This window comes from Teleopsis dalmanni, chromosome 2, assembly GCF_002237135.1.
Source record: "Teleopsis dalmanni isolate 2A chromosome 2, ASM223713v2, whole genome shotgun sequence".
Lineage (NCBI taxonomy): Eukaryota > Metazoa > Arthropoda > Insecta > Diptera > Diopsidae > Teleopsis > Teleopsis dalmanni.
The window spans coordinates 59,489,599-59,514,503 of record NC_051847.1 but is presented as its reverse complement, the minus strand read 5'-3'; the positions used below and the strand labels follow the sequence as shown (position 1 = coordinate 59,514,503).

The following is a 24,905-nucleotide window of genomic DNA, read 5'->3' as shown; positions in this document are numbered from 1 at the left end:
TTTCCTTAAAAAATAACAAAAGAAAGATCTGTTATTTTTAGCTTAAACATAAGTCAGTGTATAAAGTTTTGTTCAAGTTTTGAAATATTTGTCGTCATAAAAGAATAACAGATGTCATAGTTGAATACAAGTTAATAACATTATTTTTACTTTTCAAAGTTAAAAACTTTCATATCAATTTCTGTACAACAAAGTTATAATTCAGAATAAATCAAGACTGTAATAACATATTAATTTCAAATTTTTTTTAAACTTTTGTAAGTTATTATAGAATGTAAGTAGGTTGGCGCACATTTAAAAAAAAAAGTAATCCCATAATAAATATGATTATTTCTGACAGTAACACACAGACACCTATAAGATTTACTGACACATTATTTCAAAGATTTTATAGTTCTTGGATCATTAAAATATGTAATAACCGCATGCTTTTATAATGTGTTCTGTTGCAAATTTAAACCGGCTACAGATATTTTGACGAAATTTTAACAACAGAAATTTTACAATTTTATAATATCCTTTATTTCCTCTTATATTATATATTTACCCTTCGCTTAGATCCTTATCAGCATGCTACAAATATATTTTAATTCTATCTTGGATACATTATAATTCTATAAATATTATAATTCTTGGAATGTTAACCAAGTATTATTACTGTGAAAATCCACAATCTTGGAAACCAATGAAACCAATGAAAAAAGCTTTTACAATAAAACTCCGCCCTGAGAAAGAAGTCAAACAAATTTGCACACGTCATTAATACTCATATAGGCTACTATATAATAACAAAAACTAATCCATAATCTTTTATTTTTTATTCACTGCAACCTTTTTATTCATCAATTACAAAAAAAATAAAAGGTTAACTCATAATTACTCATAATAACATAATTAAATAGTGATGTTAAATACGTAACGACAATATTTTCCTTGAAACAAATATATTCTAAATTAAGCCACAACATCTTTAGCGATAATATGTAATACATTATTAAAGTCCAAGTTGTGTTCGACATTAGTGTCCCTCAAGAAACTGCTGCATTTCTCTATTACCTTACTTATCTAGCTCATTCTTACAACATTAAAAGATTTCATTTCGTTTTCACATAGTATATAACTGGACACAAAAAGTTGCCTTAGTTTTTGTTGCGATCTCTGCTTGATACAAACCAATGGGGTTTTAACGATTAGCAATGTAGACACCATATATCAGACTCTATGAATAATAAAAACTTGATATCTGTTGACTTTTAAAAATAATTGATTAATTGTTTATATTTAAGTTTCAATGTAAATTTTTTGTTTCTAATATATCACTAAAATTGTATTTTTTAGTTTTTATTTAAATTCACTATTAAATTTTAATAAAAAATAAAATTTCTTAGGATGGCATTGTTTTCTGAAATTTTCTTAAAAAGTTTCTTTTCTTCCGCACCATTCATCTCTACTATATTTTCATTTAATAAAAAATACTACAAAATATTATAGAAGCAGGTTCCTCAGGGATCACCACTTTCCCCCACTCTCTACAACATTTATACATCTGGTATCCCAATGTTAGATCCCTCGACTCTGGCGTTATATGCTGACGATACGTGTATGCTATACTCGGATAAATCTGCTTTCAATATAACCAACACACTTCAAGAGCATATAAACCACATCCTAGAGTGTTTCCAGAAATGGAAAACAAAAGTCAATAATGAAAAAACTAAGGCTCTGTTAATTACGCGTAAGTGGAGACAGAACCCATCGAGAGTGAAATTGGAAGATATAGTCATAAACTGGGAGTATAGCATTAAATACCTAGGCATCACATTGGACAAATGATTCACATGGCTAAAATTATTAATCACCTCCAACCGCTATTCAAAAATGTAAATCTCAATGCTAAGAACAGAATGCTGATATATAACCAAATAATTCGTCCGTCACTTCTATATAGATGTGTAGCGTTTAGCAAAGCCTCAACACTACTATTCGCCAGTTAAAAATTCCACAAAGCCAGGCTCCGAGAATACTTTTCAAGATACCATGATACATTAAAACTAATGACATTCTCAGGGACATCAAGATTGATCCCATCAAAAAGTACATAAAGGATAGAGCCCTGAAATTATTTACGAAAACTGACAGGCTTACCAACACCGCGTTATCGAATCTCAGAATGGTTACAGGTTGCTCGGTGAGGTATGCAGATCTGAGATCAATTATTGCTTAATCTGATGAAGTGATAAACAATAATTCAGTCAAGGCGTAGAGAGACATTATGAAGAAACTTCGCAGTTAATAGAGAGCAAAAGTGCTTAAGTGCACTGACTCAACTAGCCTCAAATAATAATTCCAAAATACTATAAAAATTTTTAAGTTTTATTCTTATTTCCGATTTTTAATAAAATTTTACATAAAACTCAAAAAGTTCTGTACAGTATTACCCTTACAAGTATTTTTAAAAAATAATTTATTCTTCATCTCTCACCAAACACATACATATGATCTTTCATTAAAAAAAGGGTGGAATGCAACATAAAAATTGTTATTTTTGTTAGTCTATATAATTTATTGGTGTATATATTTATTTCTGCATACCATATACATATTTTACTAAGTTGGTTTTTGCAGTATTCATGACAGTAAAGAATGCTGTCTTACTTTCTTGTTTACTACTGTCCTTCTCTACAAGTAGAGCATTGGACCTCAAGCATACTGTCTAAGGGTGTGTTAGTATTTTTGAACATATAAACCAGTTTAAATCATTATGTTCCCATATATCTATATTTTATATAGAATTATTTTGACTATTTTATCAATCTCATACATAAGTTAATTGTACTAACATATACTTTACTTATTTTTAAGTTAACATTAAAATTAATTTTAATATTAACTTAGAATAAGGATCTGAACTTCTTGTCCTAGACTTATAATTTATTTTAAAATCAAAAGTTATATTTATTGTATTTAATATATTATTTAAAAACTAAAATTCTAATGGTTTTTATGTTTTTTAAATCGGCTCTAGGGCCCTTTTATGTTAGTAAATTTAACGTATAATATTTTTTATTATACTCTATATTTCGATAGGTCGATAAACAAATTTAAAAAATTTTAATTCATTTTATATAAAAAAATAAAAAAATAACGATTTTACTCAAATAAAACTTTTTAAAGACAAATAAAAAAAAAATGTTTGAGTTTATTTATATTTTTTGTGAAATTACAAAGTTCGGTAGAAGTTTCGCAACAACTTAACACCTTAAATTCTCTGTTGACTTTTGACGTTTTCACGTTTCCGTGAACATTTTAAAAGTTCTGCAACACCCAGAGCTCTCCTGGTGGCTAATTAAATTCTTTTTGTTTACGTTCCTACAAATTCGCTTCATTAAACTTTATTGGCTTTTAATTTTTGCTATAAATTTCGCGCACACATTTCGCTAATTACAAGAGCGAATATTTATTTTTTCGAAAATTATGAATATTGCACAATAAAAGTTTTTAACAAGCGGCAATTGTTTATTCATCGAGTTCAAGCATTGCAACAATTAATATTAAAACAAATAAAACATCAAAACACTCAGGCCTCTCAACCACTCAGGCACTTCAATTGCGGTTATTAACACTTCAACGCAACCATATAATTTTATGTGTTCACTTTGAGAAAAAATAGTGAAAATTTGAAAACATTAAATTGAATTGAATACAAAAATAACAAATAAACACAAAAATAGTAAAATTTACTTTTAATTTGTTTTCACTTTCATTTCCACAATTAGCAATAAAATATTTTCAACTAATAAATCATAATCACTCATACGCAGTGTGGAACCAACAGCGCGCCACAGCCAGAACGAGTATCGAATGGGTATTTGCGTGCACTTGTAAACACCGAATCGATTTAGAATGAAAAACAAATATTTGGAAATGTTTCTGCTGCGGGTCTGCAAATTGCTTTTCGATTGTGGTGGGTGTGTGAAAAGCGATTCCTATGTTTGTCAGAATTTTGCAAATTTTTCAATTCAATTTTAAATCATTTAACATTTCCCATTGCGTGTGGGCCGTGTTCGCCAATATTGAAGGTCTAAGCAAATTTACTGTTAATCAATTCTTCATTTAACTGGTACTTTTACCAACAGATTTAAGTTAAGTTTGGTTATATCAGCGATCCAATAGGAATGCACTTAAGCCTATTGTGTTACCTTATAGTGGAAAAACTTCAGCTGACTTCCTTGTAATTATATTAATTTAAATTTATTGTTTTACAAAATTATTGTCTACATGTCCAAACACCTAATTTTACTTGTCAGTTGTATGTTCTTATATGAAAATAATAAATTGAAAACGATTTGTTATATTTTGATTAAGAATTTAATTGCCTATATTAAGTGTGAATTGAAAATTAGTTCAATTTGAGTTTAATTGTCCTGAAACCTTTTGAATGCAATAGTATTTTAGCAATCAAATTAGTCATTTATTTAAGCAATCAAGAGGATAATTGCATTATAAATGCAAATGTATTGTTGAAAATATCGTAAGGATGGATTTATATGCCACAATATTTAAATGTAGTAAAGTGAGTGCTTATGCTTTGACATATATTTATGATAAACACTCAATTGCTTTAGGAAAGTTAACATTCGAACTACTTAATGTATATTTTAAAATTGTTAAAATAAAATTTAAATGATTAAATGTATTAAATATTATAAACGTTTAGCGTATTATAATTAAAACACTTAATTTACATTTGCTTTAAATAAAATCTAATGATTTTTTTAGCTATTGTTATATATAAAAAAAAATCAAAAAATAACCTAAAAATTTTTACGGAATTATTGCCTATTCACTGTAATTTAAATAATCTCCTAACGAAGTTAGGAATTCAGTCCAACTCAGACTACAGATACTGTAGAGAAGAGAGAGAAACTGCATATCATCTGCTTGCAGAGTGCCCGCACTGATGCACAAGCGAAACAAAGACCTAGGAGGGTATTTCATGAATCATAAGGATTCAAGACTAGGTAAGATAGGCTCTATACTGTCTTTCATTTATGAATTCGGACTTGAAGAAACACACTCATCCGACTAAGAGGCACAATAAATCTTTTAGATCGCAGTGCACTACCCCTTTTCACAAATATATATATAACAAAAAGAAACTGAACACAAAAATAATTATTTTTAAATTTTAAGAAATTAATTATAAAATAGGTTACTATCAATTACAGCGATATATGAATTATTATTAAATCTTTAAAAATTTATTATAAAATAGGTAAATATCAGTTACAGCAATATATAGCAACTTATAACTAATTGTTCTTAATTTCTTGCTTAAAAGAAGTTATAATGATCTCATATTGAGTCAATTTTCGAGAATTATTCGTAAAGATATTCTATACATAAATATTTATGACAGTTTTTGTCTCAATAAAAGTTCTAAAAACGTCTTATACATTTTAATGAATGCTAATATGTTTCATATAATTTAATAAACATGCAATAATAAATATGATTTACTACAAGTACCGGAAGTGTCAAGAAAGTACCAGAAGTGAGTCAATGAAACATAAAATATATATTATTCATTAGAATTTATTTTGTCTAAGTAGATCTTTTCCAGAAATCATGCATTTATGACAACGAATAACACAGTCATCAAAACAATTTCTTTAACTAATTTTTTAGAATCGACTTCAGTACACGGCGTGAAATCTATTTTATGTTATTTATTGACTGAAAACGGATACTTTGAGGTTATAATTTAAGTTTATGGAAAAAGAAAATAGTCGATCAAAGCCATGTTAGAAAAGTGGTTTCCAATCCAGCGACGACATATTTTTGTTGAATCCTTACGAAGCGTATAGCCATTTGCGTCTATTTATAAAAACGAAGGTACTATAAAAAGATGATACGTTATAGTTGTGCAAAATCTATGAGTTTTCTTTCTACAGATCTTGTCTTATTTAAAACTCACATAATGTTCAAAAAATATTTCCTATTTAATCTCCCACGTTATTGTAACAATTTCAATTACACTATAACCGCTTTTTCGGTTTTGGCTAAAATTAAAGACACTGAGTTCTTTCAAAAAACTTAAATTCTACCGGCACAAGTCAAGCAACAACGCGTTTCATGCCCAAAGAATCATTTGAAATGGTACAAATCGATTCGTGAGATACAAAAACTTCAGGGACTGCCTCTTTCAGACTTAAATGAACAACCTTTTCTTTACTTTAACGACATTATGTTCAATTGAACACCGGCAAAAACAAGATAGACCTTCCACCACATTTCAACAGTTTTATGCACTGCACCTGATATATGTATATGATTAAGCTTTATTTTGCTTTACAATAAATTTCATTTGCAATACAAAATTTAATACAGATTCTTTTTACCAGTTCTAAAAATCGCAAATCACGCTTGAAATTAAGTGAAAAAATGGCGCCCTGTAAGTAAACTATGCGACACTCATATTTATTTAATTTTAATAATATTTAACAAAAAGGCATTTTTCATTTTACTTATTTCACATATCCAAGTAATAACACAACAAGCAAAAGCGGATATATAAGGTTACATATTCTATTTCAAATAGAAATCTGTGCTTTCCGCATATAACAATTGATTCATATTTCAGCTGTTACTTTATAGCATTTCACTAAAGATTGTTGAGCTAATATGACGAAATTTAGTTCTGTGCAGGAAAAACTGCTTTTGTCATATTCATATATATATTTCAAAATGTCACAACCATGCTTAACGCATTGTGGTTTCCATGCAACATTCTCCACTTCTTCGAAAAATTTAATAATAAAATATTCGTAACCGATGTTCAAAGTTTATTTGTTTGAAAATTTAATAGACTTCGCTGTAAAAGGAGGAAATGCCTCGAGTGCTGCATATGACGATTTATCGGTTAGAAAACACGCATGAAATTAAAGTATATATGTTTGAAAATACCTCCAAATGGTGTACGTATAAATGCATTTGTTTATTTCTTATTTTCAGTTTGTTTAGTTATTACTATTTGTAACAACTGATCAATACCAAAAATTTTAAATTTATTCTACTATGAAATGAAATGAATTTATTGCACTTTACCAGTAGTATAAATGAAATAAAAACTGTAAAATAAAGAATTTTTTGAAACGAAAGTAAATAAACATAATAAAGATAGTTTTTTTTGTAACAATAGTATTCACTCGACAATAATTAGTAAAACTTTGGTAGGCTTTTATTAAGTCAAAAGATGATATTGTTCCTTCTGAAAAACTTAAGATCATCAAATTTTAGAATCTCATAAACACATTGCATACTTTCTGGCACAACAATTAATTTTTAAATAAAATATTTTTACACTCGATCGGCTGGTTTTTTTTAGAAATACCTATAACATCCTGCACTAATATATTGAATATAGAAATAGATTAATCAATTAAATATTCATTCTCAACAATAAAAATATTTGGTCGACAACCATCATTACGAATAAAACCTTTATGAAACATAAATTTAAATATATATATTTATGTTGGGATGATTCGTTAGCCCTCGAAATGTAAAAGACATAAAAGATCTCTGTGGCATGGAGACACCCAAACGAAACCCTCATAAATTTCAAAATCTATCCATATCATATGCAAGAAATCAGGTGGTGCGTAAAACTGAAGCTTCTAATACAGTTTGCGGACAAAGTATGAAGGATAGTTCAATCACAAGAATACTCTTATCAGGATCAAACATGCTTGATTTTTCACATAGATTAAAAGTTTATTAAACTAAAACATCAGTAAGGTCTTAACCTTTATCATATGGGCAACTGCGTGATCAGATATAAAATTTAAAGAAATGAATAACACACCCTACTTGAATTGTTGGTTAGGTAGGGTATGCATTGATCTCGAAGTGCAACCATTTACTCGGGCAAAACGTGCACAAATGAAGTTAAGGAACCACCCTATTGTACATTCAATGTGTTGATTTATGTCGGAGACCCCATTTCCTACTAACTGTTCGTTTGGACAGTACTCGCCTTTTTTGCCCTTTTGTTATGTATTTAGCCTAAATTAAGCTTTAAATCCAGGATTTAAAGCTGTGTTGATTTATTTGAGGAAGGTCAAAGTTGGGTATTTTAATTGTCCCAACAAAAAAATCAATTTCATTTTGTTTGAATTTACCCCTAAACTGCAACCTTTGACACAAAAGCTTATTGATACTAGAAAACAATTGAAACGGCAGGCTAAGAACGTTTTTGATATATAAACAAATTTTTTATACAGAATGCATGATTTTCAATGTTTTTTTTTGTTAATTGCACCTCTACGAATGAAAGATAGAATCTGAGTGGTGTCGAGTGTTCAGGTTTACTATTTACGCATGGTCTTTGCTACATCAATTTATTGAACAATCTAGTATACGAATTCCACGTATAAGAGAAATACTATTTTAACAACTATTTTCGTTCCAATTGAATCCATGAAATTTAATATAAGTGCATTTGCAATTAATCAAATTTCTTTATAGTATTGTGAGTATAATTAAAAAGCAATTAACAAGACTGTAGTATTTAAAAGGAAATTAAAAAAATTAGAACAATCATTAGTAGATATTGAAAATGCAAACTGAATGCAATTTAATGCGGATTATCTAACCATTAGTCCATTTGGCGTATGAATACCAGAAATCCAAAATGAATTCATTGAAACGGAGTACAAATCCGCAGCAAAATTGATTTGAAATGCACGACATATGTGCACAAATTGCAGAGAAGAACAAAATTGAATATTTTCAATGTGATACGATGGAATCAATTACTTAAAACTGCTGAACACTTGAAAAGGACATGCTTTGTGTCAGCTCTATTGAAATTTACTTGCAGCAGCTTTGTCCTTATTCAAAAATTTTCAATGTAAAAAAAAATTTTTTTCAATTCTTTATAAAATATTTGAAAAGCATTCCAATATAATATATCTTTTAAATCTTCATCTTTTCACAAAGTGTTAGACGAAATTCTATTTCACATTGTTAGATTGTATTTCTGTTAATTCTACTTAATATTAATTTCCAACATTTATTAAAATACTTTATTTATCTATTTCAGAGCAACGATAAAATTCAATTTAACTTTTGTATTCATGAGAAAACATCTACTAAATAATACCAAAAGGATATTAAATAACTGATAAAGGATAAAGGCAACAGAATCAACCTTCTGTAAAGCAAACAAACTGAAATAACAGAAAACAAGAAGAAAAAATCTATCACAAAAACATAAATCCACACAAATATTTATGTCCTTACGTTTGTATGCAGATATGTGTGTGTCGGCGTCTATGGAAACGTAGCTTAGAATCCTTTTTGTATAAAATAAAAACACACAAAAACAAAAAAACAAAACAACAAAAAAATATAAACTGTTTGAACAAATAAAAATCATAATAAAAAATACTCCAAAGGCAGTATTAGAAAAACAATGGGTGAAAATCAAATTTCTGGCAGTGCACATTCCACTGCCAGTTCCATAGCTGCCATTCTACAAAACGTATTAACAACGACAACAACAACAAGTTCCAATTTAGTTGCCGGCGGAATCGGTACGGCGGAATCAGATGGAACGGAAGCTCCGCCCGACCCCTTCGTAAAGCTTCGCAGACAATGTTACGAGCGCTTAAACAAAACAGCAACGAATTACGTTGCAGGTGAGTATTAAAAAAAAATTTTATAAAAAGGTATAAAAAAAATATAAAAAAAATATAAAAAAAATATAAAAAAGAAAATAATACAAAAGGACATAACTAAGAGATAAATGGAAATTTAAATAAATATGAGCCTTAAATCGGAAATTATTGCTTTACAATTTATCGTATAATCATTTTTTTTCCTATTGCATATAATTGAAATATAAAAAGAGAAAAATAAAAAATATAAAAGGACTTTTCACTTTTACACTTTATTAATATTTTTGTTATGTTATTTGTGTTAAAAAGGAAAACTCTGTCCTGGCACATTTGATGGTTGGCTTTGTTGGCCGGATACAGCTGCTGGCACTTCCGCTTACGAACCTTGTCCGGATTTCATAATAGGTTTCGATCCATTAAGTAAGTATTTATTATTATAAGCTGAGCTAAATTTTAAATTTATTATATTTAAACAGTATTTGGGATATACTTGATACACTGGAAAAATTTAATAAAAATATTTTCCGGCTTAAAGATTATGGGTATCAAAAAAAAAAAAAAATTTTATAATAATTCTTAATTTAGCAGTTGTCAGCAATCTTTTTCTACACAAAAATAAAAAAATAAAAATAAAAAAAAATACAAGTAAAGATTGTTTAACAGTTACAAGTGCTTCATAACAGATATACAATACTACCCATAGGAGCTGATATGTGCTCCCAATTGACATAATTTCCACTTTGTTCTAGCCAGCAGAGAGTGTGACTCTCGACGTATTAAAAGATTTTGCATGACAAATGAGAAAATCTCAAAAATGAAAAAGAAAATACTAAACAGGAAAATACCGAACAGGAAAATACCAAACAGGATACAAATGGACTATATATACGTTTCGAGCTAAGGCTCAGCATTTGTGTTGTGGCAGTATTTGTTGCATGTGGAAGCCTCATAAAAATTTACTGTGCTCAATTTGTTACCTTTTCGTAAGGTATAAGGTACTTTTTTTTTGAATGAAAAATCTCTTGAAATACTTAACAAATAGAAATTCGTTTTGAATACTTACCGAAAAACATTCCCTACAGATTTTAGATATGCTTTTTAATTTATTTGCATTTTGTTACCGTACAATTTACTTGTTTATTTACTCTACATTTATACTACAAATAAATACTCGTGTGTTGCTCCTTAAAGTGCTTCAAAACTGAATTTGAATCAAAAGTTAAATTAAGCATTGTTAAAGTAGTGTCCTTTGGGTCTTAAACACTCATTTGAGATTAGTATAAGTAGATTGAGGATAAATATAAAATGTACTCCTGTATGTGGAATATGCAATACATGAACATTTTGTTTCCGGTGCTGATATTCGCACAGTTATAAAAATAATTTTACTTACTTAATATTAATGGTACGATAATTTGATTTAATAATTTAATATATAATTAAGAATTATAATTTTATATTGAAAAACATTAAGTAATCGCACCACAAACTAAGTTCGTGCATTCAGTATAGATTATACAGCCATAGATTGAGAAATGCATTTACAAATGTATTACATTATTAAAACAAAGAATATGGTGTTTAGTTCTGTAAAAATAGCCTTCCACTAGCTTTACAGCATGAAAACAAATTATTTCATACTTCAACAAACAGGAACTGGTCCCTAATCTTCAATGCTCTTGAACTAGACAAAGTCTTACAACAAAGTCATACTGAGACTGATACTTTCCTCCTTAATCCTCGACCATTACAATGTATATCAAAGCCTCAACCTAAGCTTATACAGAAGCATCTCCAAGTAAATAGCTTTCAATTTACACGCAAGTTTTTAAATAGGCTTCGAAGGAGGTTTCGAAAAGTAGATACTAGAACAACAACAATTATTTTAATTAATGGAATTTTTTAAGTAATTAAATAAAATATAATATGAAACAGGAGTTATCACCAATATTCTAAGCAAAATACCAACACAATATAAATGTCAATTAGGTGCTAGCAATTAACTTAACGCAAATTAGAAACAACGTCTCATTTAACCCCTAAATGAAGTTAACTAAAGAAATTCGAAACAAACTTTCAAGTGCAAAATAAAATTGAAATAGTATCTACAGAATTTAAAACTTGATTTTAGATTGATTTATTACAATGAAAATTAAAAAGAAAATAATGCTATACTTTCCGCAAAAAATTGCTTTCTCTATGGTGAACATACTGTATCACAAACATCTGTCAAGCTTTACAAACTGTGCCAAAAGCGGGACTGGCTCCAAAAAAAGTTATTCTATATAGTTGCTTGGTATTCTTAAATATTCCACTTTATAATATACTGATAACTTGCCCAACGATTATTTTGGTTAGTTCAGGATAAATCAAGAGAAAAACTTTGGTCCTATACTGAAGCACCATAAACTATGGTAGAATCGCGATAGGAACCAAGAAAGTTGATGCTATTTATGATATACTGCTAAGCGGTTATATTGATTAATTCAAGATTAATAAAGAGAAAAGCTTTTGGATGTTATATTGGAGCACTACAAACTGAGACAGACCTGAGATTGAAATCAAGAAATCAAGAAAAATTAGGATGTTTATGATATTTATTATGTTACAGACTAATCAAATAATTATTTTGGTTCGTTCAGAATTGATCAAAAGAAAAGGTCTTTCATAATATTATGACTATTTATCAGATATTTATAGATATGACGATCTGTACAAAATCAATTCCTTTACCAATTTAATTACCATTACAGGGTGATTTGAATTGGGAATTGGGTACCAAGTTTATAGTTGGGAATTGGAATTGGAAAATACCAATTCCTAAGTAAAGGATATTGAAATAAAAAATTGAGTTGCTGGATAATAATTGGAATTGAAATTGAAAATCCCAAGTCTTAGGACTTAGGATTTTCCAGATAATTTGCAAAAGTGATTGAGGGAAGAAAAAGCATCTGATAAAGAGGTAATCAATCTGTTCTAGTATTCTAATTATAAATACGCTATTATGGATGCCAATCTCACTCATAAGTGGAATATAAGTTCCGATGACTTGTAGTTTAATATATAAAGAGTACAGGACTGTAATAGCAGTTCTAGTAAATACTGGTAAATAATTTTTAATTTCCAGTTTTTGAACTAAATCGTGTTAATAGCAGCATAAGAGCTTTTCCTTTCACTTGAAATATAGTTGTTACACTTAATATTCTATATACTATCTATACTATATTCACATAAATATGAATGTTGTGATTGTCAACCGAAATATGAACTAAGTCCATATGAATATGTAAAGGTACTTGTATTCTTAAAATTGAAACAATACGTATGAATACATGTATTTCGTCATACTATTATGTGTCTCTCTCTAATTAACATTTTAATATTATTATTGTAATATTTTCCAGTTTATTAATAAACATATATACTCCATTTAAAGTAATTCAAAATAGTAAAAAAATCAGTTAAAATCTGAAAGCCATTTTTGCTTTAATGCAGAGAATACGTACTTTCGATTTCATGCATGTAAACATTTTATGTTTGACCTGAAGAGTCCATTAACATTTATGGACGTACTCATGCATATGTGGAAAGAAAAAACAGCACTCAACATAATAAACCAGGAATAGTTGACCTGTTGTAACCTTTTAATATAGCACATAAATATCTACAAACCTATAATGGCTTAGTGCTGCTCCAGTGAACACGCACGATTTTATCAAACTCAACTACAAAATCATTGCATAAAATTTTATTACTTTTATTACATCAGATTTTACTTTTAGTTCGACTAAAGCTATTTTTATGAGCAAAATGGAGTCTTTCTAGTGAAATCAGTTCCTTGAATTCTTAAAAAGGATTTCAATTCAAAATCGTATTTTTTTAGCGTATTTTTTTACTAGTTAAATAAAAACCCTTGAGAAGATAAAAAACAAACGACCACATAAAATTTAATTGATTTTTACTATGTGGTTTGATTATTCTGAATCAATCTTTTAATTACTTTTAAATTGCTAAGTAAATACGAGTGGATAACTTAAAAGCAACCCTCGTAAAATTTTTTAAATTGCTTTATTAATAAAAGTTAAAATTTTAAAATTACTTTAAATGATTTACAATTCTGAAATATAAAAATTAATTTATATTGCTCAACATTCTGTGGGAAGTGTGGCAAGGATTCATTTAATTCATTTTCATTTAAAACCATCAGTGTTATTAAGTGTTATTTGTTACTTGAGATAATCTTATGCTTTGAAGTCACAAATAAAGCCACCAATAATATTAATCAAAATAATGCACACCAAAGAAGCCACAGATCAGTGCCACAGAAATGCTACTTCAAAAGGCAATCAAAATGTATCCTGTTGTGTTTTAAGGCTAATTAATTTGTAATTCAATTGGGTTTTGTTTTAATATGAACTTTTTAACATAAAAGCCAGAAATTCGCAAATTATTGTTGCCAGCCAAATTTAAGTTAATTTGATACCAAACATTTTGTGGGAGTGTAATGATATTAGCCACAGCCGGAGAACAGGAAACAGATGTCCTCAAGTATATTAAGTTCGCAGCGAGCACACTTTCTCCTACCGAGTCTGCGAGTCTGTCATCGCGGACAGACAATGGAAGCTTTTCAAATTATACATAAACGTGTGAATGCGCGTGTTAATCTGTTACTACATATCACATAAACCAGATATCTGTATATATAAACATGTTTTCTTTGATATCTGAAACCATGAAAACCGTTTGCCATTTCTAATTTAACTTTTTTATGTGAAATCCATGATACAACGAAAATTGTTGTATTTTTAAGTTTGCTTTCATTAACACTTGTTGATGTTTTTCTTTGTGGTTTGTTGTGTTTTTATGGTCAATCTATCGACAACAATATTTAAACATTTTCTAGTGCAGAGCACATGACTCACACTAAATATAAACTTCTAGAGTAAGTTTCACCAACAGCTCACGTCCAATGACACCACAAAAAATCGTGCTCCAGCTACAGTTCTTGCCACACTCTTCTTCTTCTTTGGCATAGTGTATTCTTCCTTTTGGTGCAAAAATTGGCACATTGGCATATTATATAAAAAGCCATTAACTTTTATGGCATATCCTGTTAGCGGATGTGGCTGGTATTCACTTTTTTCCACACAACTGATTTCAAATTATCCAAAGATGTTTTCGCTTAAATTAAAACATAAAACTTTACTGCAATTTTACTAAATAGAATTTAAGAGATTTGGAAATAAAAATTTGTGATTTAAATAAATTTTATTGTATTAGAGTATAGTAAATTCTTATTTTTAAACAATAATAAATACAATCGATACTATTGATATTATTGATATAAAAAAAAAGGAAATAAATTAACAAATAAATAATAAATAATTGAACTCTATTGGCAAATCTAAATGTTTTATTAAAAAAATTGTTTTGAAATGAAAAAACATTAATACCTATATATAACATCAACTAATTTCAATATTATCGTTTTAATCGACCCAGTTACACGACTCCGATCTGTACGCTATACTAATGAAAATGTAGAATGTGAGAAACATTAATGTAGTACGCGTTCCACTTGTGGAACTTTCGCCAAATTTCTACCTATTATTGTAGAGAAGGGAAGAGGGTTAGAATATTTCCGAGGTAAGGCACGCACTTACTGTCGTAAGTAGTGACTAAAATACTGACACCACCCAACACTGTTTGGAGTGTAAATAATAGTAAGTGAGTTTCACTTACGACACCTGACCGGAATTGTGAAACTGGTATCACGGTGTCAGAGTCCTGACCAATTGAAGTTGACATCTTAACGGGAATGTCGTAGTGGCTGTGGTTCAAACCCAAATTTCGGCGGGTAGAATGATTAAATTTATTTACTTTTATTCGATGTGGAATTTCGGCCTCCACCCGGATACTGAAACTCAAATATCAACAGAGGTGTTAAGTAGGCTTCGCTCCTCACATGTGGGAATTTATGCCAAACACATAACTTCAATTAGTAGCTGTGGAAATTCCTTAAAATTTCAATGGGGCGTTACATCCTCGTTTTCTGTGACAGCATTGTCGCTCTGCCTACAGAAATAAAAAATGAACTTAAAAATAAATCTATTCAAGATTAGCCAGACTGTCTATTATTTCTATTTCTATTATTTTTATTAGTTGAGTCAACTTTTAAACATAATTTACTTAAAGTGCAATATTAAAAAGAGTTCTCACAATTTCATTTATAAATATTTCACGAAGGTTAGTTTTCCCCAACAGTTTTTAAAAATTTACTGTTTATGTCATGACCAAGAAATTTATTTTAAATATTTATTATTAGACTTATTGGTTTATTGGTCAGGTTGTGAAAACATGTATCTTTGTTGATTACATTTTTTTATATTAGAAAAAAAAAAACTGCTAGTTTTAATAATAAGCTATTAATAAATATTTAAAAATAAAAACTGACCAATAATAATAAAATGTTATGAGTATACTTATACTTACAACGTATCTATTCCACAGTAAATCTATTTTTGAAAATATAAAAATAACAACAAATTTTTAAAATAGTTCTTATTTTAAACAAGGGAAAAAAAAATTTTAAATAGTTTTATTTAAATCTTTACATTTCAAAATTTTTTGGAATATTGTTCTCCCTTCAAATTGCATATTTTTATTAAGAACTTGAACGGGTACTTCATTATATTGAAGGAATGTTTAAGCAATTTTTGAGGTTTTTATTTTGTTAACAGTTTTCAATGTTCAGATACTTTTTCAAAAGCATAGTGCTCAGCAAATGAAATGTTTCTTGTTAAGCTTTCTATAATTCAGTTTTAATTATTCTATTTATTATTATATCAAAAAAAAAATGTTTACAGTTGCTCTTTACTCTAATAATATTAAATGTGTATGAAGAAAATCATCTTATGTTAGCATATTTCAGATAGTTTTCTTATAATTAAAAGTTAGTTTTCAGAAAATAAATTTTATTTTCAAATTTTATAACTATACTCTCAAATAGTCATTATTTAGAAAATAAAATAAGAACTATGAGGAACTAAATAACAATTATGCTTAAGAACATAGCTATAACTATATACGAGTATATACACATATAGAAGTAAGTTCCTGGCTACGAATCTTAATTATATACTTACTTATTTTATAAGAGAACATAGGGAAAGAAATTAAATATGTCAGATATTTAAACATATGAGGGTAATTATTTAATAAGATATATTTTGGAAATATATTAGAAGGAGGGGTTGCATTAGTCTTAATTATATTTAAAATTGCTTGCATTTAAAAAATTAAGTAGTTTATATAAAAAGGTTTAACAAATTAATTAAATTTTGCAGGGTATGCACACAAAGAGTGTGATGAGGACGGAGAATGGTTTAAGCATCCACTAACAAACAAAACCTGGTCCAATTATACAACCTGTGTAAATCTGGATGATTTAGAGGTACATATTACAAAGAAATTTATATAATTTACATGCAATTTAAAACAATTTTCGTATTAGTATTATTAATATATAAAAAAACGTTATTTTGAAAACTTATTTTACAGTGGAAGCACAGCATTAATCTTATATCTGAAGTGGGCTATTGTATATCATTAATAGCAATATTACTATCTCTAGCGATATTGGGATATTTCAAGTAAGTTAAAAAGAATTTAATTTTAATAAATAAAGTAGTCTATAAAAAATATGAATATTACATAAATTCTAAGAAGTATGCAATTTCTTTAAGGACTTATTATCCGTACTATATAAATTCATATCTATTTCTCGACTTTACAACACATGCACAATTTTATTTTTACAATTTTACAATATTTTTCAATTCATTGAAAAAAAAAAATTCTTTTACAAAAATGAAAAAAGTTTACAAAGTCAATTCTCATTCGTTTGAATTTTAAATCTCAATAAAATACAAAAACAGATTAAAAATTAAATAAAAAGATTTTTAATAGAAAAAGATACTTTAATTATTTGCAGCAGCTACGCTTAATTATATAATTTTTTTTTGGATAAAGGTTTCGTTTTATTGAGAGTGAATCCTCCCTGCTTATACGATCTTTTAATTTCTTTTTCCAAAGCATTAGCTCTTAACTTTATTAAATATAGGGAACACTCCGTATATAAAATTTTAATCAGCTGCAATTGTATGCAAGTATGTGATTCTTTCATTCTACGTAGAGCATAAAGGTTCTGCTATCAGTTGCAATCCAACTCTGTTGCGAAAATAACCGTTAATGGTGTTAAAACAGAAGTCATCGAACGAACTTTATACGAAGTAATGTCCACGAAACACCCTGTATGTAAAACTCTTATTAGCGCTAATTATACGTATGCATGTGATTACGTCCTTTTTGGTAGATATAAGGAGGTAAAAAACTTTTTATAGTTTTTATTTCGCATTTCATTTACCGCCTCAGAATAAGGACCGACACACCGGAGTATCTTCTCCAATTAATTCAGTTTAATTATTTTTTATTTTACTATTTATTGAAGAAAAAAATTGGAATGCATTCTTGTTACCTTAAAATGCAAAAGTAATTTGCTAATTAGATTAAAATAAAAGAATCGCTGTACTCGATCTTGTGGAGCCCATCACAATGCAAGCTTGAACAGTTTACCGTCTTCTGTAATAAATCCAAACACACTTTTAAAATTAAGTTTACTACTCCATCCATGTTTCTACATATTAAGCAGTAAATGTTCAATCTTAATTAGATAAAATATATTTTGAACATATTTAAACAATACTCATTAAATGTAACTTAATAATTTATAGTAGTTGAAACAATTAGTGTGATTAAGCTTGTTGAAATGTGATTAAATAAATGTTTGCTGAAAACTGCTGACAAATAAAAAATTATCGTTCGATATACAAACTTCACAATTCGGTGAAGAATAATTCCGCATTACTATATATGTTAAAACATAAAAAAATTATTAATCCATCAAAACAAATTTCATTGTCTTCAGAGCAAATCCCATCAAATGCACTAGAACTATGCCATTCCTATTAGTATAAAATTTTTATTATTAAAATCTGATAGATAATTTTATGGCATGTATTTTTTGTATATGATTTCCGGTATCATGTCCGCCAACGCTACGAGATACATGGTCCATTCGATCAGTCCAATTTTTTAGATCGGACTATTTTTTGCAATAAATGCGCCCGTATGGCATCAATTGTGACATGTATATTGGCTTTTAATGCTTCAAAAGTTGCTGAGCTATAAAACGTAATCGAAAGGCGTAAAATCGCACGAACGAGGGGATTAACAGACCAGGTCATAATAGCAACTTCTGAAAATAAATTGCCATGGCTATGTTTTACTGATTAATTTTGGGAAACAAAAATTCAGTCAACCCTTCACCGTAATGGCAACTCCTTCCTTATTTCGAAATAAAGACCTATAATGGCACCAACATATACACCGCACCAAACAATCATTTTTAATGGATGTAATGATAATTCGTTAACGCCTCATCTTCGCTTCATATAAAGCAATTTTACTCATTGATATGATTATTATATTGACCGTAAAATAGACGAAGTTCTCTATAAACTTCGCGAACAGATTTATTTTTTCAAAGAAAATTTACACAATTTGTAAGCGTTGATGAATTGCCAAACCATATTTTACAGAAATGTTTGACATGCTAAGTGTTCGAACCATTTTTACCGATATCTATAGGTCTCATGCAGTTCAAAAAAAAACTACCGATATATTTTATGAGAAATGTTTGACATGCTAAGTGTTCGAACCATTGTTACCGATATCTATAGGTCTCATGCAGTTCAAAAAAAAACTACCGATATATTTTATGAGCTTTTTTTAAATTATAAATTCAGAATATTATACACACTGAACGTATATATATATCGCTGTCGAAAACTTATTCCGGAATTGTGTGGAAGCGATTGGCTATGACCTCCTCTCAGCCTGTTTAAAGACTATTGTTGACATAAAACTGTCTTGAAACTTACATATATAAACTTATAATTTATATTGAAATCTAATATATAACATTTCCTTATAATAAAATAGCTACGCTTAAAAATTTTCATATTAAGTTCATATATTCAATATTTTAAGCATTTAAGCATTTCCATACATTTATTAAATAAAATATTTCGTGCAACTTTAGTCATAAATACGATTCTGTACTGAATTTCGATACGTTCGCTCTTCGAATTGCTTACACTCGAAAACTTCCTTTTCCGCTTGAATATATTTCAATGGAATATGTGACCTTAATAAGCGTTTCTCTCAGACTTGAAGAGCTACATTACAAAAGTGCTATTACCTACGTACATTGATGCCATATGACGTAAGGACGCGGTAAGTTGGGAGCGTTAATAATCCACCATAATTGATGTTTTGAATTTCGAACATTTCCGCAATTCGGCAATTTCTTTGCACTTGCGAATTTTTTCATTTTTTTTCTATTTTCAAAAGAATTTGCAAGTATATGAGTGTATAGTTTTATTTGACATATACATACACGTACTTATGCATACGGTAAATAAATTTTCATTAAGGAAAATATGAAATAAGTGAAAAGGAAAAACTGAAAATGAAAATGAAATAATGTACATTTTCACTGGAAACGGAAGCGCACCTTTGTTTGCATGCTCAGCAATTGGCAATTGTGAAAATGGGGGCATTAAGCATAAATGAAAAGGTGCTTAATAAAAATGGCGCCGATTTTGGTATGCATTTGTGTGTGCGTGCGTGTGTATGTGTATATGACTTATAACTTGTCATTATTAATGAATTTTTGATAAAAGTGCTCGATTGCTGAGTAATTGCGGAAATGAAAGCACAATTTTCTATTTTTGACAGGATATCGATTAATATTTTTGCACATTGAAGTGTCTGTAGAATTTTCTTAGACACAATATATATGCTACTAACATGTTTTGTGTATACGAAAAATTAAATATTCTAGAAGTATTTCTTCAGTATTTATGAGTTTTGTATGTAGAAATTATGGTTCATTAAAAAAATATATGTAAAAATATTTTTATTTGAAGCTCTTGTTATTACGCTTAAGTAAAATAAAACCCATCAAAATAACATAAAAACATTTAATGAACAAATATGTACTTAAATTCGAAATAGTCACTTAAAGTCCTTTTACTCAACAAGGTTTCGGCACATTAAAAATACTCACAAAAATGTTTTATGACCTAATTTTTATGCAGGACTTGTAGTGTTTTGTTTTCCCCACAGTCTTACTGCCTATGGCAAGTTTTATGCATGCCAGGGAAATTGTTTGCAGTAACTTTCAGGTACTGACTAAACACTGCACTTGTTCAGCGCTTGTTTATGCTTGCATAAGGCATATATCTGCAGCACCCAGCACTCAGAACACAGAACGCATAACCCACTAAAATACACAATCAAGCGTATGTTAAATTCTAAATAAACAATAAAATGTAATTAGAATTTATGTGTTCTAAGCCCAACATACTTATAGCACCCAAATGCAAATTTAATTAAATTTTATGTGTCAACATATTAAATTATGATTTTACATATGCTTTCAGTTCAGCTAAACATATTTTTTTCGCTTGTACCTCGTATACTTTGCAATATCTTTTAATAGAATTCCCTACGGCAGTGTATGAGCATTTATTCTCGTAAAGTATGAGCAACTTAATTATTTTTTAAATATAATTTTAAATATAAAAATATTTCAAGGCATTAAAATTTCTTTTTTAGCGAAAAAGAAATGTGTAGAATGAGAAAAAAATTTCGGTATGAGAATATTTTAAACTGAATTGCTTAGCATAAAAAATTTTGTATGAGAACGTGTTAATGCGAAATTCATTAAAATATTAACACGTTCTCTAAAATTAACATTTTAATTTTCCTTCAAAAAAAATTTTTTAATAATAAACTACAGAAAACCATACTAAAACTGCAAGCCAGAAAAAACTACTTAAAGTATTCCTTACAAGAGAAGGATACCAATCATAATACAAAAATTTTTAGAAAAGAGTTTTTTTAGTAGTTTCACTTTTTTTTCCATTCATTTATTTGTTTTATCTTTTCTTAAATGAGATGAACAATATGTTTTTTAATTTAATTACTCTAATTATATATACGAGTAAACTCGGCCTGAACATTAACGCAATGAAAACTAAAACAATATGCATAAATACCAGCAATTAGGATAACCTATTTGTCAAGAGTAATGTCTTAAAGGAAGTACAAAGGTTCGAGTATCTCGGCAGTGTTGTTGGTACTGATGATGAAACCATCATGAATATGGGCTACCGTTTACGAAAAACAAAAAGTATATTTGAAGAGAGAAAGTGTGAAGATCAAGTACAATACGTTTTAAGACTAAGATCAATATTTTTAATACATGTGTCAAAGTGACTCTCTTATACAGCTACGAGACATGGTCTATCACCGGAACAAATATTAAAAAAATACAAACATTCATGAACAGAACTTTGAAACATATTATGCGCATTTAATGCCGAGCAATTATCTCGAATTCAGAGTTATGGAGAAAAGCAGAACAACTCCCAGTGGAAGAAGAAATCAAAAAGCGTAAATATCAATGTCTAGGCCACACGTTTAAAAGACTAATCAATGATATCCCTCATGCTGTACTGGAATATAACTCACAGGGCCAACGTAGAAGAGGTCGTCCTAAGTTAACGTGGAAAAGAATGGTTGCGAGTATAACAAACAAAATGATAAATCAGCTCAGATACATAGTGAGACACAGGAATGAATAAAAAAACTATGTGAAATCAATTTTTTAAAATAGATTAAATTTGTAAATTACAAATATGTGATAATAATAACAAATAATAATTACATATTATAATAATTTATTAGATATACAACTTTTGATTATAAAAAAACAAGTAAACTTTTAAATTTAAAATTTAATCTGAAATTTTAAAGGGTTGAGTTACTATAAGATAATGACGGATTGTTTATTAAACACTATAAATAATACTTTGCAACTTATAAAAAGAGATGTAATGTTACTTCAGGTTGCTCAATTATATCAGGTCTTTTTGTAGCTGCATGAGAACTATCAATATCGATAACTATGGTTTGACAGCTGAAAATGTCAAGCTGTGTTGAATTTCTGTTCAGTAAGATTTGATAATTCATCATAAATCGTTTAACGCTGAAACAACGCTTTTAAATTATGGAAATTTACTGTGAATAAAATAAATCTATTCGCGAAGTTCATAGAGCACTTCGCCTATTTTAAGGTCAATATAATTAATCTTTATCGCACTAATTTGACTAATTTGACAAAACCATCATCCATTCATTAAAATTGAATATATGGTGCGATATAGCATTCCTGTAGTAGTATTATTTCTTTATTTTTATATGATTATATGTTATGTAGTTCCAAATGTGGATACTCATTCACCAAGATGCAATTAAATAAATATTAACTATGTTTGATTGTATTTACTTTCTCGTTTAAGTTTGTCACTGGCTTCTAAAAGTTTGTTACGAATTTCACTTCCAAATTGATTTTAAGATTATTTTAAAGATTATTAAATCGTTTTTTGTAGAAAATGTGCAGTTCATCCTACTGAACAAATAAATATTACTTAAATTACTTAAGTTAAAACATATATATATAAATATATTTTACCACTCATTAATTTCTTATGCAGAAATTCTTATGTACTTGACTTTCGTTGACTAAGAAAGCAAGATACCATTGTTGCAAGATTTTCTTCCTTTCTTGTAAAATTACTTGTGCTGATCTGGCTTATTATTTTAGTTTATGAATACTAATGAATATTTATCAAGGTAAATAAGTAATTTGCTAAATGGTAATTGTAATTCTGTATCAGTAATAATTACTAAAGCATCATCTGCACATGATAATATTGCTATTTAAATTGTAATTAATGGTTTTTATTACAAACAAATATTTACGTATTTAAATTTAATCACAATAAAATATGCTACTGTAATACTACAGACAAACTGTAATTTCGCAAAAATCTTAATTTCATCTTCGTTTCAAATTATCAGTTTCAAAATTTCAAAATAAATTAAAGTTTTAAAGTTAAAACGAAATTAAGAAAAAGGACCTTAATTTCGTTGAAACGACGGCTGAAATTAAGGGATATTTCAAATGCAACTATGCGTTAGATAAATTTTAAGCAAAAGATAAAGTTGAGATAACGAAAACCTGACATTTTTATATATGGTGTTTATAATACAATTATATACCATGTAATATAATTTTTACCGCTCGATTTATAAACAAAAAAATATGATTTCTTTAATTTGTCGCAGTGTGAACACTTTCGAAATTAACTTTATTTCATTTTTACGAAATTAGGGAAATTTTGCTGTCTGAACATAGCATAACACAACTTATTGGAACATGAATACTAGGTTGTTTTAGTGTTTTATATACTCTGCTCATCGGTCGTTTCATTCACATCTAAACGATTTGCAGTGTATTCTGGTATCTATTTTAATTGCATCTTTATTGCCAAATTCTTATGTTTATAAACGAATTACACGTTGTTCTTTTGCTTTTCTGTGAGTGTGTCTTTTTTCTCGATCTGCTTCCATTCCAACTTCTTTAATAAATTTAATTTTTTATTTCTTAACTTATCATAAAAACAATTTTCTTAATACTGTAATATATCAGGTTCAAGTACAATCCATAATTTACCACTCTCGTCTAAACAATATTCAAACTAAAATTCATCAAAGTTTGTAGAATAATTTTTTTAACTCTAAAATTATCATGAACTGTTTGTTCTTCTAATACTGCAATCTATCATGTTCAAATGCAATTTTCAACCTTCCAATCTCGTCGAAGTCATAATCAAATAAAAATTCATCAAAATTGGTGGAATAGGGTCAAAATTTATAGCTGTGTACAAATATATGTAGATATGTGTTTTAAAATAAAAAATAAAGATAAAATAAATAATAAAAATAGTTGAAACCAAAATAAATTAGATATATGTATTTTTAATACAATAATATTAAAATATTTTTTTTTTGTATATTTTACAGCTTAAATTATTTTTATTTTATTTTAATTTACATTTTCGTTTATAATGTTTATTAAAATCTAAATAAATTATTAACTTACTTCCAGATCCTTGAAATGCGCACGTATAACACTGCACATGAATCTATTCACTTCCTTTGCAGCTAACAACTCACTATGGTTGGTAT

The 24,905-nt window shown here is 28.2% G+C and overlaps 1 protein-coding gene across 1 annotated transcript in view; it reads left to right on the top strand.

Moving 5' to 3' along the window:
- The window catches only part of LOC119674662 (calcitonin gene-related peptide type 1 receptor-like), a 34,972-nt gene that overhangs the window by 7,035 nt on the left and 3,032 nt on the right, over nt 1–24,905 (top strand). Inside the window, exons 2-6 of the mRNA XM_038085811.1 lie at nt 9,107–9,704; nt 9,993–10,103; nt 17,030–17,136; nt 17,244–17,335; nt 24,826–24,901. Coding sequence (XP_037941739.1) covers nt 9,479–9,704; nt 9,993–10,103; nt 17,030–17,136; nt 17,244–17,335; nt 24,826–24,901 — 612 coding nt within the window. The 5' untranslated portion in view covers nt 9,107–9,478. The remainder of the gene's footprint in view (nt 1–9,106; nt 9,705–9,992; nt 10,104–17,029; nt 17,137–17,243; nt 17,336–24,825; nt 24,902–24,905) is intronic.